Source organism: Artibeus jamaicensis, unplaced genomic scaffold (assembly GCF_021234435.1).
Source record: "Artibeus jamaicensis isolate MK-2021 breed Jamaican fruit bat unplaced genomic scaffold, CSHL_Jam_final scaffold_916, whole genome shotgun sequence".
NCBI lineage: Eukaryota > Metazoa > Chordata > Mammalia > Chiroptera > Phyllostomidae > Artibeus > Artibeus jamaicensis.
This window is the reverse complement of record NW_026522059.1, coordinates 55,716,230-55,732,563: the sequence shown is the minus strand read 5'-3', so window position 1 is coordinate 55,732,563 and position 16,334 is coordinate 55,716,230. Positions and strand designations below refer to the sequence as shown.

Below are 16,334 nucleotides of genomic sequence, written 5' to 3'. Positions count from 1 at the left end.
TCCTTGCCTTTCATGACTTTGAATACTTCATTCCAGCCCTTTCTTGCCTACAAGGTTTCTTCGGAGAAACCAGCTGACAGCCTTATGGGAACTCCTTTGTAGGTAACTGTCTCCTTTTCTCTTGCTGCTTTTAAGATTTTCTCTTTGATCTTGGGGAATGTAATCGTGATGTTCCTTGGTGTATGCTTCCTTGGGTCCAACTTCTTTGGGACTCTGAGTTTCCTGGACTTTCTGGAAGTCTATTTCCTTTGTCAGAGTGGGAAAGTTCTCTTTCATTAATTTTTCAAGTAAGTTTCCAACTTCTTGCTGTTGCTCACCTCCTTCAGACACCTCTGATTTGGATGTTGGAATGTTTAAAGATGTCCTGGAAGTTCCTAAGCCTCTCATTTTTTTGAATTGTTTCTTCCTTCTGCTCCAAACTGTTCATTTGAGACCTGGTTTCATTCCCTTCACTGTTGGTTCCCTGTACATCTTTATTTCACTTTTCATGGCCTTTAGTTTTTCCTCTATTTTCAACCATACCCAACCATTTCTGTGAGCCTCCTGATTACCATTGTTTTGAACTGTGCATCTGATAGGTTGGCTATATTTAATTGCTTAATTGTATTTTTTCTGGAGCTTTGATCTTTTAATTTGGGCTGTGTGTTTTTGTCTTGGTGCACCTGTTTCATAGTAAGGGGCAGAGCCTTAGATGTTCACCAAGGCAGGGCAACCCAAGTGGCTTGTTGTGATGCTATCAGTGGGGGAGGGGTCCAAGAGGGAAGAATGCCATTTACTTGCCTCTCAGCCAGCTTTCAGTCACTTCCTTTGCTACCCACAAGCAAATTGGATCCTTCTGGTGCTGATTCTGGGGTGAGTGGGTTCATGTATGTTCCAGGACCCTGTGCGTCCCTCCAACAAAGTCTCCTGGGATGCTGGGAGTTTCTCCCGCCACCACAACCCCCACGAGTTTTTTCCAATCAGAGGTTTTGAGGCTTTATTTTCCCATTCAGGAACCCTGGGTTGCACTGTCTTGCTCCCCAGTTGTTCCTCCTGGTTTATTTGCATGCAAATGTAGGACTGCCCAGTGTGCCAGCTATCACCTTGCGGAGAGTCCTCCCAGCTGCCTGTCTCCACCCCTCCTACTCATCTGGGTGAATGTTCCTTCTTTAACTCCTTGGTTGTCGGTCTTCCATAGAGTTAGATTTTCTGTCAGTTCTGGTTGTTTTTGTTTTTAAATTTGTTGTTGTCCTTCTTTTGGTTGTGTAAGGATGCACAGTATATCTACCTATGCCTCTATCTTGGCTGGAAGTTAGATTTATATCATTATTGCCTGTTTGAGATGAGAAAGTTGACTTACAGGTCCATTTTGGCTCATGAGGCTTGCTTTGACACTGACCATCAAAATGTCTTCCATAAACAGTGGCAGTAATTAATGTAAAAAATACTGAATCAGGAAGCATATAGTAATTACCTACATTTCTGTTTACTACATGTATAGGACAACAAATTCAGGAACAAGGGGGAGGTAATGTACAATGGAATAAGAAATCAAACAGATTACAAAATACTATCAACTGTAGTTATGCGACTACATCAGTATTTTCACTTGTTAAATAAAGCACATGCAACTCAAAATGCTAAATGACTATATTAGTTTTTGTCCAATTCTGTAAAGAATTATATGTTGGTGAAAAATCAAAATTATCTTGTAAGGTATGTATGACCTTATTTAGTATTTATCAGAGGTGTGAAAATGATCATGGTTAATATCAATGTAAGCCATTTACAGAGCATCGTTTAGGCATGCTGTTGATATATTAAAAATATCAGAAAATAATATTATGGCACCAGGTTATAAATAAGCTTATTTAAAACCATCTTTGTCAAAGTTTTAACATTGGAACAAAAAAAGCAAATGTGTCTAAACTATACATGAAGCAAATCTTGTTAATAGTACTTTTGTCCTATGGGTATTACTATTAAAGTTTTTTTCCTTTACATAAAACTACTAAAAGGAAAATTTAAGTATCTTACAACTCAAAGATTACTTTGTATCATTCTATAAACATAGTAATTACTTTATCAAAGCCCTGAATATAAGGCCTATTAGTATTCACTGATTTAGAAACTTCACTTTTATGTGGATGTTTTGGAGTTGAAGTCAGAATATAAACACAAAATAGGTTAAATATTTCTTCTCTTACCAGGTTTTCATTTCTTTTTTTTTATTGGTACAGGATTTGGGGATAAAGGTAGTGAAAACATCAGGGTTGACATATTTACATTTTACCAAGTAAAAGGCTCTTAAAGAATACAATGAGGGCATATTACTCATAACACAAATCCTCATATTAATTAAATGACTAAGAAAAATACTGTAATGCTTTAAACAAAAATTTTAAGATGTATCTATGACCACCCAGTTTCAAACAAAACACGATGATCAAAATATTTAACTGTCCTTTTATCAAGCTTTTACATATTCAGTTGTCACTGTCTGAGCAAATCAGTTTTAGCTTCTTCATAGTCCTCCATCTGTCTTTTAACATGACACTTGTTCGATTGTTGAATTTATAATGTAATAGTATTTTAGACCAGTTTCCTTCTCCATATTTCCTCACGCCAGATCTCAGATTCTTGTCTTCTTCCCAAAGCCATACCTTTTGATAAAAAATAAACAAATGGTTATTCACAGAAACGATTCTTTATAGTTTTAAAATGAGGAACAATGGACAAATAACATTAGTTTCAGGTGCACAACGTGATGCAATATTTGTATAAATAGTGAAATGACCACCAAATTAAGTCTAGTCAAAGTCCATAATAAGTAGATAAGAAGTTATTCACAGAAACAATTCTTTAAAGAACATACCTACAATAAACAGAACTTGTTTTTAATCAAAATAAAATTAGTTTGTTAAAGATGGAAGAATTCCTGTATACATTTCTTAGACTTATATAAGACCTCATATTTACCAGAAAAAGATTTTTAAGACCCTTTACTATTAGTCTTCATTTTACTTAAGTGTACTATGGCTCATATGTTCAAAATCAGAGATGCAAAGTAACAGTTAAACACCAACCCAATTCATCTGGCTTTAAGCTCCCACATGTTTTTCTATAATTGTTAGTAGCTTGGCATTTACTAATCCTATATATCTCTGAAGAGAATGTATGAATATTTAATATTTTACTGATGAACTAAGTGAAAACCCTGTTCGATGTTAGTCAAAGTATCCTTGAAAACTCAAAATTTCTGTAACATAGGTTTTGAAAACACAACAAAGGCTAACTAAAAATAAACTATTTTATTTTTGACACTTAAAAAAAGGAAATAAGGATCAAACCCTTGTCTGAGGTATCACATGTAAATATTTTCCCATAGAGTTAGTTCTCTTTTCATTTTGCTGATGTTTTCTTTAGCTATACAGAGGCCTTTTATTTTGATGAGATCCCATTTGTTTATTCTTTCCTTTATGTCCCTTGCTCTAGGGGACATATAGGTGAAAATACTGCTGCTTGAAATATCTGAAATTTTCCTACCTATGTTCTCCTCTAGGACTTTTATGGTGTCACAACTTACATTTAAAGTCTTTTTATCCACTTTGAGTTTATTTTTTGTGTATGGTGTAAGTTGGTGGTTTTTTTTTAATTTGCCAAATTCACTTACCATTCACTTTACAAAGAGTAATTTTATATACACAATATAATTTAATTTTCATCGTAATTGTATAAGGGAAGTGATACATCCCCACTTTATAAATAAACCATCACAAATTGAGGTTAAATTCTGGAACAAGAGTTACAACACATTTGCTATCCTCCGTCAGACCCTCCTGCCATAGTGCCCTGCCTTCCTCTTCCCTGGAATCGAAAGCCTTGAACCTAAATCATCTCGAATGTGACCCTACTCTTTCACTTTATTTTTTAAGTATGTTTTATTACACTTTTACAGTTTATTATACATTTTATTACACTATTAGTTTTCCCAACTTTCTCCCCTTTACCCCCCTCTGCCCTGTACTCCCCAACCCTTCAGCACCCCCGCCTTAGTTCATGTCCATGTGTTCTCCGTTCCGTATACCATTTTTGACCTCTCCCATCCATTTTATGCCTACCAATTATACTTTTTCTTCCCTGCACCTTTCCCCCCCCATTCCTCCCTTCCCATTCCCCACTGAAAATGCTCCATGTGATGTCCATTTCTCTGATTCTCTTCCTGTTCTAGTTGTTTGGTTAGTTTTTGTCTTCACTGTTTTTCTGTATTTTAGGTTCATTTGTTGATAGCTCTGTTTGTTATTTTACTGTTCATAGTTTTTGATCTTCTTCAATTTCTTAGATAAGTCCCTTTAACATTTCATATAATAATGGCTGCCATATAATCATAAACAGGAGCTGGGTTTTATTAAATGCTTATTTTTAATACTGTTTTCTTTAAAAAATTTTATTTATTCACTTTTAGAGAGAGGAAAGGACAGTAACATCACTGTGTGAGATACATCGACTGGTTGCCTCTCACACGACCCCAACCACCCAGGCATGTGTCCTGACTGAGAATCAAATTGGAGACCTTTTGGGTTGCAGGTGGGTGCTCAATCCACTGAGCCACACCAGTCAAGGCTGTTTTCTTGTTTTAATCTGAGCTATATTACTTTCAATAGAGATCGAAGTTGATATTTGATATAATACCAACACCTATATTTCTCAACAAATAACTAATATTCCCTGCTTGATTCCTGTTCAGGTTTCTGAGTGGAGCAAGTTTAAGTGGAGTTTCCAGTGGATCACATATGGCAGGGGTGGCAAACTATGGCCAAAATCCAGTCCTGCACTGTTTGTATAACTCAGGAGCTAACAACAGTTTTCACATGTTAAAACCTGCTTTTAAAAAAGAAAAAGAATAATATGTGACAGAAACTGAACAAGGCCTGAAATATTCACTGCCTAGCCCTTCATAGGAAAAATCTGCCAACCTCTGACCTAGAAGAAAGTTATAATTTTGTCCGTAAAGGTTAACATTAAGTACTTGTTGTTTTCTTCTAGTAAAAAAGAGAAATTCCAATTTAATATAGTTTCTTTGTGACTATGCCTTATTTTTTTATCTGAATGTTTTTATGCTCTCTGCTTAATTTCATCTATGATTTAAAGGTGAAGGCTAAAACCCATCATATGAAACAAGTGATCATACAGCAACTAATAATTATGCTTTTCAAAAGTTCAGAGCTTAAAGAAGCCAACTCCTTTCCATAGATGGAGTTGAATGAGTCACACAACTTGTTCATCAGTATCAGGTCAAACAGAAAACAAAGGGACAGTAATATTTCACAAATCTTTTTTTTCTTAAAACTTCATTTTTTCACTTTACATATTTAACTTACTGCACTATTTGTATTCATAATGACACACAGCTAACAAAGAGTTTAAGATGAAATATTTCAGGACCTAAACAAAAACTGAATCCTCTGTGCTGTTATTCTTTTTTTTAAATTAAAAATAAAATCAATTAAAAAATCCTAACAACCCTGGTCATGCCGATAGCCATCCAAAATACAAAGAGCATACAACAAATTAAAATGCATCATTTTTCTTTACTAAAGCTAAAAAGTTATATAAATATTTTTGTTTTTAAAAATTATTTGGGTGCCATTAGTTAATAAAATTATATAGGTTTCATGTTTACAATTCTTTAATACATCATCTATATACTGCATTATATGTTCACCATTCAAAGTCAAGTGTCCTTCTATCACCATATACTTGACCCCGTTTTACCCTTTACTCGCTCTACTCCTCTGGTCACCACCATTCTGGAATTTACTGTAGTCTGAGTTTTCATTTGTTTTGATTATTCATTTGCTGCTTTCAGTTTCACACCCCACATGAGTGAAATAGTACTTTTCTATTTCACTTTGTATAGTGAAATAGACTATACAATCAATAGAAATTGATTCTCAAGATCCATCAATGCTGTCACAAATGGCTGTATTTTCATCTTTTTTACAGCTGAGTAACAATCCATTGTATATATTTATTACATCTCCTATAGCCAATCATCTGTTGAAGGAGAAGTCAGTTGTTTTTATGTCTGGGGCACCATGATAATGGCGCAGAAAACAAAGGGGTACATCTTTACAGATGTTTTCAAATTTTTAGGGTTGATATCCAGAAGATGGGTTGCTGGGTCATATAATAACCACTCTTATTAATTTTCTGAGGAACCTCCATAATGTTTTCCACAGTGGCTGTACTAATATATAGTTCTACCAGCAGTGAATGAGGGTCCCTTTTTAGACTCCCTTTTAACCTAACAATTGTTATTTCTTGTCTTGTTGATTACAGCCATTCTAACAGATGTGAAATGGTATCTTGTTGTGGTTTTGATTTGCATTTCCCTAATAGCTAGTAAATTTGAGCATCTTTTCATATATCTGTTGGCCATTTGTATGTCTTCTTGGGAGAAGTGTCTATTCAAGTCCTCTGCTTATTTTTTAGTTGGGTTAATTTGCTGTTGTTGGGTTATATGAGATCTTTATGTATTTTGGATATTAACCCCTTATCAAAGGTACTGTTTACAAATATCTCCATTTGGTTGGCTGCCTTTTTGTTTTGTTGATGGTTTTTTGTGCTATGCAGAAGCTTTTTAGTTTTATATAGACCCATTCATTCATTTATTCATCTATTCATATAGACCCATTGCTTTTATTTCCCTTGCCTTTGGGATCAAATTCGTAAACATTAAGACCAAGATCCATAAATTTAGTACCTATGTTTTCTTTTACATATTTCATTGTTTCAGGTTCTAATTTTAGGTCTTTAACACATTTTGAGTCAATTTTTGTGTATGGTGAAAAACAGAAGTCATTTTATTTTTTGCATGTGGTTTTCCAATTTCCCAGCATAATTTATTGAACAGTCTTTCTTTTCTCCATTGTATATTTTGTCAACTTTGTTGAAAATTATTTGTCCACATGTATGTTGTTTATTTCTGGGCTTTCAATTCTATTCCCATGGTCTGTATGTTTTTATGTCAGTACCATGCTATTTGATTATTATTGCTATGTAGTACAGTTTGAAGTCAGAGATTGTAATACCTCTTTTCTTTAAACCTGAGGATAGCTTTGGCTATTCATGGTCTTTTGAGGTTCCAGGTAAATCTGATAGGTTTTTTATTCTATTCTTTTAAAAATGTCAGTGAAATTTTGATGGAGATTACATTAAATCTGTATATTGCTTTGGGTAATATGGCCCAAACCATGTTGATTCTTCAAATTCATGAACATGGAATAACTTTCTATTTTTTGGTGTATCTTCTTCAATTTCTTTTAGAAATGTCCTGTAGTTTTCAGGGTATAGATCCTTCACATTTGTTAAGCTTATTTCCAGGCATTTTATTCCTTTTATTTGCAATCACAAAAGGAATTGTTTTTCATTTCTTTTTCAAAATTCCATTGTGAGTATACAGGCATATAATGCATTTTTGTACATTGATTTTGTATCTTATAACTTTATTGTAATTGTTTCTAATAGTTGTTTGGTGGTCCTTAGGGCGGTTCTATATAAAGAATCATGTCATCTGCAAAATGTGACATTTTCTTGTCCTGTTCCTCATCTTGGAGGAAAAGCTTTCAGTTTTTTACCAGTTAGTATATTGGCTGAGGATCTGTCATACATGGACTTTATCATGTTGAAGTACTTTCTGTCTATACCTCTTTTATTATGTTAATGATAAATCACTGTTACATCTTGTGAAATGCTTTTTCTGCATCTATTGAGATAATCATAGGATTTTTATCTTTTACTTTGTTGATGTGGTATGTCACATGAATTGATTTGTGTATTTTGAACCATCCTGGTGGCTCTGGAGTGAACCCCATTTGATCAAGATGTATTTTTTTAAATCTATTGTTGTATTTGATTTGCTAGTAGTTTAGGAGTTTCACATTTTTATTCATTAGAGATACTGGTCAGTAGTTTTCTAATTTTGTGTTATTCTTGCCAGGTTTCTGTTATCAGGGTAATGCTGGCCTTTGTTCATTGTTTCAATTTCATTAGTGTTGCTCAATCTATTTAGACTTTTCAGTATTTATAGTACTTGCCATTATATACTATTATGGAAAAAAGTTTTTGTTGCTGAAAGGCATTTACTTCTTTAATAAAATAAATTTACAAAAGGAAGGCTCTTTTTTAAAAAGATCCTCACCCAGGGATAGGTTTATTGATTTTTCTTGTGTTTATTTTATTTTTTATCCTCACCCAAGGACGTTTTTTCATTTGCTTTTTAAAAGAGAGAGAAAGGAAGGGAAAGAGAAAAAATGCAAGACAAGCATTGATTTGTTGCCTTTGTATGTACCCAGATCAGGAATCCCAAAGGCAATCAAACCCACAACCTTTTGGTACATGGAACAACACTCCAATCAACTGAAACCCTGGGCGAGGGATCTCTTTTTAAATTGTGATGAGGCGAGCAGATAAACCTTTTGTCTGTTTAACAGGCAGGCGCAGCAAATAGACACTGTCCAATCAGGCACAGACTACAGAAATACAAATTTCTAAAGAACCTAAATCTCAACACAAAATAAGATAAAATCTGTTACTCATCTGAAATAATCTGTCTCCTGATAAAAGCCAATAGTTTAGAGCTAAAAGTAAAACCAGACAGTAGTTATATCCAGAATATTTTTATTTTAGCATAATAAACAGTGACAGACAATATCACCTATATTGCCTTCCTTAAATTATGTAGTTGATATCCCACATAGTATTTTGACTACAAAGAAAGTAATAACTTTTGTCAAATATATCCATAAACAACACCTACAATTCCATTTGCAACTGTTGCCAGAAGCACTATAGGGAAAGACCAATTAAAAGTATGAGTTAGATAATGCAAAATAATATTGAATGTACACTGTAATTAAAAAAAGTTAAAGCAAAATAAAACCCACAAAACTCTTAAAAAGTCAGTATGAGGTAGAAATCCAGCTTTTGGAATAATGTGTAAAGAGGCAGAAAATATTACAGAATAATGTGTAAATATTACTTGTATAACAACTGCCTCAGCTGGAAGAGCTGCCTCAGACTTTTATTGAGAAGGAGTCTCTAGGGAAACCTAAAGACAACACAGGAGCTAAGAAAAAAGTATATTTTAGTTACTACCACATATACTTATGGAAAACAGTAAATAAAATGTAATTTCTCATCAGATGAATACAAAACCTCACACTAAAAGCCAATTTACCTCAGTTCCTATTATCTGACAGTTATGCCCAGCTATTAACAAAAAATTATAAGGAACATTCAAAGGTGAAAAACACAGTCTGAAGGGACATAGCATCAGGCTCAGCTATGGCAAAGGTTTTGGAATTATAAGAGTAAGAATTTAACATAACTATAATTAATATGCCAAGGCTCAAGTGGACAATGTAAAAACAGATACATAAATGTAAGCAGAGATATAATCCCTAAGAAAGATTCAAAAGGAAATGCTAGAAATCAACAACCTGATAACAAAAATGAAGAATGCCTCTGATCAGCTAATCAGCAGACTAGACATGGATGAAGAAAGATCAGTGAACTTAAAGATATGTTCATAGAAACTCCTCAAATTGAAGAGCAAAGAACTCTCCGCACATGAACAGGCCTGGCAGAGAGTCACACACTGGATTGCTGATACCTCTGACAGATTGACCAGGGCCAGTCAGTCACAAGCAGCATTTGAAAAAGGCCTACACCAGAGTCTTTATAGATCCACCTAATATATTAAAAAAAAAAAAAAAAAAAAACAACAAAGAAACAGCCAAAATGGGAAGACAAAGAAACAGACACCACAAGAAAAAAAAAGGATAATTCTCCAGAAGAGCTAGATAAAACTAAGGCAAACAATTAACAATAGAGAATTTAGAATAAGGCTCATAAGGATACTTGACAGCATGAAAAAACATAAGAGAGGACCAGTCAGAAATAAAGAATGCAGTATCTGAAATAAATAATACACTGGGAAAAATAAACAATAGGTTAGATGAAGTAGAGGACCCAATCAGTGATTTAGAAGATGAGGTAGAAAAAACCACCTGGGTAGAGCAGCACAAAGAAAAAAGAATTTAAAAATAATGAGGATTGCTTAAGAACCATTTTGGACAACATGAAGTGTAACAACATCCACATCATGAGAATACTAGAAGAAGAAAGTGAGCAAAGGATCAAGAACCTATTTGAAGAAATAATGACCGAAAACTTTCCTAATCTGGTGAAGGAAAAGCCATACAAGTCTGGAAGCTCTGAGTCCCAAATAAGTTGGACCTACATTGAGACACATCATAATTAAAATGACAAAGTTTAAAGACAAGGAGAGAATTCTAAAAGCTGCAAGAGAAAAGCAAGTAAGTTACATTCAAGGGAGCACCCATTAAACTGTTATCTGATTTCTCGACAGAAACATTTCAGGCCAGAAGGGAGTGGTATGAAATATTCAAGGAGATGAAATGCAAGGACCTAAAATCAGGGCTACTTTACCCAGCATGGCTATTATTTAAAATCAAAGGATAAATAAGGAGCTTCCCAGATAAGAAAAAAGTAAAGCAGTTTGTTAATACAAGATTAGTACTATAACAAATGTTAAAGGACATGCTTTAAAAAGAACAAAAAGAGGCCCTGGCTGGCATAGCTCAGTGGATTGAGCACGGGCCTGCGAACCAGAGTATTGAGGTTCGATTCCCAGTCAGGGCACATGCCTGGGTTGCAGGCCAGTTCCCAGCAGGGGACGCATGAGAGGCAACCATACATTGATGTTTCTCTCCCACTCTTTCTCCTTCCCTTCCCCTCTCTTGAAAAATAAATAAATAAAATATTTTTAAGAAAAAGAGAAAAGAAAAATAGAACATGTCTAACAATAACATGGCAGTAAATATGTACTTATCAATAATCACCTTAAATGTAAATGGCTTAAATGCTCCAGCCAAAAGACAGAGGGTACCTGAATGGATAAGAAAACAAGACCCATATACATGCTGCCTCCAACCGACCCATCTCAGATCAAAAGATACACACAGACTAAAAGTAAAGGGATGGAAAAATATATTTCATGCAAATGGAAAAAAAAGCTGGGGTAGCAGTACCTATATCTGCAAATAGGCTTTAAAACCAAGGCTACAGTAAGAGACAAAGGATACTACATAATGATAAAGAGAACAATCCAACATGAGGATATAACCCTAGCAAACATTTACACATCCAACATAGAAGCAACTAAATATGGGAAGCAAATCTTGATGGCCATAAAGGGAGAGATTGATAGAAATATAGTCATAGTTAGGGATTTAAATATCCCACTGACTTTAGTGGATAGAAAATCAACAAGGAGACAGAGCCTTAAAGGACACACTAAATAAAATGGATTTCATTTGATATCTTCAGAGCATTTCACCCCAAAGCATCAGAGTATACATACTTTTCAAGTGCACATGGAACATTTTCTAGGATAGACATGTTAGGACATAAAACAAGTCTCAGTAAATTTAAGAAGACTGAAATCATATCAAGTATTTTATCTCACCACAATGCTATGAAACTACAAATCAATCACAAGAACACTGATAAACATGCAAAGACATGGAAGCTAAATAACATGTTGTAAACAATGAATAGGTCAACAAGAAGATTAAGGAAGAAATCAGAAGATACCTTGAAACAAGTGAAATTGAGGATAAAACAATCCAAAATCTGTGGGACATTGGGAAAGCAATCCTAAGAGGAAAATTCATAGCATTACAGGCCTATCTCAAAAAAAAATAAGAAAAAGCTCAAATACTTTACACTTAAAAGAAACTTGAAAAATAACAACAAAGTCCAAAGTGAGTAGAAAGGAAGGAGATAATAAAGATCAGAGCAGAAATAAATTAGATAGTAAAACAAAACAAAAACAAACAAATGAAAAAAAAACAGATACAAAAGATCAAGAAATCCAAGAGATACTTCTTTGAAAAGATAAACAAGATTGACAAAACTTTAAAAAGACTCATCAAGAAAAAAGAGCACGGACCCAAATAAATACAATCAAATGAAAGAGGGGAAATAACAACTGACACCAAAGAAATACAAAGGATTATAAGAAAATATTCTGAACTCCATGACAACAAAAATCTATACCTTGGCACATCATATTCACAAAGCAAAATACCAAAGAAAAATTATGTAAAACTATTTGTGGCATAAGGTTAGCCATTCCCCATTCTCTTTTGGGAATTCGCCCAATAGCAAAAATGAAAGAAATCCTAAACTCTGATAAAATTAGAAGACCCCTTATGATCTGAACCATAATATAGGTGAAAGGAATACATTATCAGTGGAAACTGACAAAAGGTATACAAAGAAGCATGGCACAGGCACACAGTTTACAGATTTCAGACAGCCTGTGAAGTACACTGTTCCAAAGTAAACACATACTGAGGTGCAAACCCTAAATCCCTGGTCTGAAACAGCAAGAGCCTCCCTCAATCTGAAATAGCTCCAAAAATAGAAGTGATGAGGTTAAATAAAGAATCACAAGATAAGCAGTATGTGCAGGAAGCAAAGTAAAAGTAGTTTTTGCTTGCTCACTTGGGGGAAAAAAGCAAGGCTTAAAAAAAAGCTTTAATCACAGGAGATATTCCTAGTAGCCTTGAACTTGATGTAGGATCAAGTTCTCTAAAATCTCAGTGTGAATCATTTGCAAAAAGCCTATCAAGGAGCCTGGACTGGTGCCGATCAGTTGTCTGAATGTCATCCTGCAAAATGAAAGGTTGCCGGTTCGGTTTCTGGTCAGTGCACATGCCTGGGTTGTGGACCCAGTCCCCTGTTGTGGGAGTGAAAAGGAAGCTGATTGATTTTTCTCTCACAAACTGATGTTTCTTTACCTCTTTCTCCCTTCCATCTCTCTAAAAATAAATAAATATAATCTTTAAAAAAAGCTTAGAAGAAATAAATCATCTTAATACAGGAGAGTAAGAAAAAGGTACCGGATCACTTTCTACTTCCAACCATGATAGAACAAGGACCAGATTTATGCACCTGCTGTAAACAACTAAAACACTAGACGAAATACAGGAAACAACTGTTTCAGACACTGGACAAGATGGCACAGGACTATATTCACTGAGAGAAATAAATGAAGTCAGTCTTAAAACTGACCCAGCTTAACTTTCTGAATAGAAAAATTCCATACCAGATGGTATCTTTTTTTTTTTTAAACACAGAATAACATTACCTGAATTGGACCTCTATTAGGCAAATATAAATATAAAAGAGAAAATATGTGGATTTAAGACCCATCTTACATATGAACTGAGTTTATGACAGTATCACAATCATTTTAAACAAATGTCGTATCAATACCCAACTTAAGACTATTTTTTAGCCTTGGCTGGTGTGGCTAAATGGATTGAGTGCCAGACTGCAAACCTAAAAGTCACTAGATTCCCTGTCAGGGCAGATGCCTGGGTTGTGGGTCAGGTCTCCAGTTAGGGGCATGTGAGAGGTAAATGACTGATGTTTCTCTCACACATCAATGTTTCTCTCCGTTTCTCCCTTCCCCTCTCTCTAAAAATAAATAAAGAAAATCTTTAAAAAAACCACTTTTTGAGAAAAGATGATTTTAACAATGTGGGTGAAGTATTTTTTTTGAATCTTTTAATGGGCAGACTGGTCAATCTAAGATGGCAAAATGAAAGACAGCCAAGAAGAAACATTTTATACTCAGGATTTGGGGGGGGGGGCGTTGAAGAGAAATAATGTGAAATAATCACAATTATTCAAGTTATGACTTTACTGTCCATCAAGTATCATTTTAAGATAATAAACAAATACCTGTCTCTTCCTAGAGCGATGATTTTTAGAAGTTTCTGGCTGATTGTTTAAAACACTCATTCTCTTTCTTTCGGTCTCTTGTTTGTCTTTCTGTGTCCTTCTTCTACCTAAAAGTAGGAATACTGCCATCAAAAATTGTTTTACATTAAAAGAAAAAGAGGAATTATATATTTAAAGCCACCATGAAATTCCCACTTATATTTTTAGCTTTTTTTAAAGAAAAAGAATTCTATGTGCTTAATTTTTCTCCCCCTTCAAATTTCAAAACAGCACGGTACAGTCCCTCCCTCTTTCTTATTCAGAGTTCAATAAGACAAGAAATACATGCATCTGTAACTGAAAAGAAATAGAACTATAATTATTGAAAGAGAATTTTTTATACAGAAACTAAAAGAATCAACGAATAGAATTAAGAAGAGTTTAACAAGATGGTTAGATAAATAATTATTTGACTGTTTGATCAATAAACAAAACTCAATAGTATTTCTGTACATTAGCAACAATTAAAATATGTAATTAAAAACTAAAGATACTGAAAGATAATATTCACAATATAACAAAAAAGATAACATTCTTAGGGATAAATCTAGCAAAAGTAGTCAAGATCTATGTATAGTTAACTTAAAATGTTTTACTATATATGTGTGTTTGTATACACATTATAAGAAAATATATATACAGAGGACAATATAAATAGAGAAATATCCACAGAAAGACAATTATGTTAGTTGTCTGAAAATTATCTATTGTTACAATGCAATTTAAATAAAAATTTCAACAGGGTTTTTAGAATTTAACACTATTACTCTAAAACTCTATGTGTTAAGAGAGGTAGTCCATCAGGGCCCTGAAAATCCCTACAGCTTTTGTGAATGTACAAGGATTGATTATTCATTTCCTGCTACCAAGTAGTTTCCGCGGTTAGTAAGACAGGCAACGAAGTAGGTCAAAGGAACAAATTTATTTTAGTTTAGAATTATAATTCTTAGCCATTTTATAGCAATAGATGTAGAAAAACGTTGGAACTCCAGCAACATGAAGCAAATATTTGAGTTTAACTTTACCGTCTTTAAAATGAGGATGATGATATCTATGGATGTAAATATTTTTGAGTTGTAATTTACAAGTATTAGCTAATAGAGGCCATGTTATCAGCTATCAACTATGAATGTGTTCAATTAATATTTACTGCAGTGTTACTATGTGTCCAGCATCAAGCTGGTACATCTATGATTTTTATAGTGATCAGTGTATTTAGGTATGAATCAACAAGGTTTTAAAATCCCTACATAACTGTAGTATCTACAATATGGTGTCAGTTCAATAAACATTGATTGAATGCATACATGGTAAGAAGGAACTTTTAATCAAATTATAATTTAAAATAATGACAAAAATTATGGACTGTTTTTTAAGATTTTGGGTTATTGTTGCTTGTTTCTTAAATCAATCTAGCAATGCCTTTAATAAGGATAATAAATTCTGAATGCAATGAGGATGGCTAGCTTCTATATGCAGTTAAGTTTCACTGCAGTGTTGTTGGCCATGAGTTCAATGTTAATGAACATATTATATATATTAAATAAGGTATCTTTTAACAGAAACACATAAAACAAGGCTATGTATTGACCAGTTGACAAAAATGGGTGACCAAGAGGCTCCAAGAAACCTACCCCTATACTGCCCCATGATGTCTCATTATTCACTAATTCAGTACTCGTGGAGCCTTCCTAGAACATAACTACCGCAAATAACAAGAATCAATTATATTTATGTTTTAGACAAGTAACTATGTCAAATTGCTACATAAAGTTTAAATAGAAAAGTAGTGTACCATTATACCAAAGTACTCTAGGTCATCAAAGCTCCAGAAAAAATACAACTAAGCGATGAAGAGATAGCCAACCTATCAGATGCACAGTTAGAAAACACTGTTAATCAGGATGCTCACAGAATTGGCTGAATTTGGTTGCAAATTAAATGAAAAAAAAAAAAAAAAAATGAAGGCTATGCTGTGTGAAATAAAGGAAAATGCACAGGGAACCAATAGTGATGGGAAGAAAACTGGGACTCACATCAATGGAGTGGACCAGAAGGAAGAAAGAAACATTCAACCAGAACAGAATGAAGAAACAAGAATTCAAAAAACTGAGGAGAGGCTTAGGAATCTCTAGGACATCTTTAAACATTTCAACGTCTGGATTATAGGGGTACCAGAAGCAGAAGAAGAGCAAGAAATTAAAAACTTAATTAAACAAGTAATGAAGGAGAACTTCTCCCATCTGGCAAAGGAAATAGACTTGCATAAAGTCCAGGAAGCTCAGCGAGTCCCAAAGAAGTTGGACCCAAGGAAGCAGACACCAAGGCACATCATAATTACATTCCCCAAGATTAAAATGAAGGAGAGAATCCTAGAAGCAGCAAGAGAAAAGGGGACAGTCACCTACAAAGGACTTCCCATCAGACTGTAAGCAGATTTCTCAAAACAGACCTTACAGGCAAGAAGGGGCTGG

General features: G+C 34.1%; 1 protein-coding gene across 3 annotated transcripts in view; it reads right to left on the bottom strand.

Annotated features, from left to right (window-relative positions):
- Nucleotides 1-1,125: 1,125 nt before the first annotated feature.
- The window catches only part of TERF1 (telomeric repeat binding factor 1), a 40,199-nt gene continuing 24,990 nt past the window's right edge, over nucleotides 1,126-16,334 (bottom strand). The window contains exons 7-8 of one of the 3 annotated variants that reach the window (XM_053661221.1): nucleotides 13,822-13,928; nucleotides 1,126-2,642 (exon numbers count right to left, since the gene is read on the bottom strand). In XM_053661221.1, the coding sequence (XP_053517196.1) occupies nucleotides 2,466-2,642; nucleotides 13,822-13,928 (284 nt within the window). In that variant the 3' untranslated portion in view covers nucleotides 1,126-2,465. The remainder of the gene's footprint in view (nucleotides 2,643-13,821; nucleotides 13,929-16,334) is intronic. The other 2 variants (XM_037136323.2, XM_037136324.2) reach the window with 2 other exon arrangements.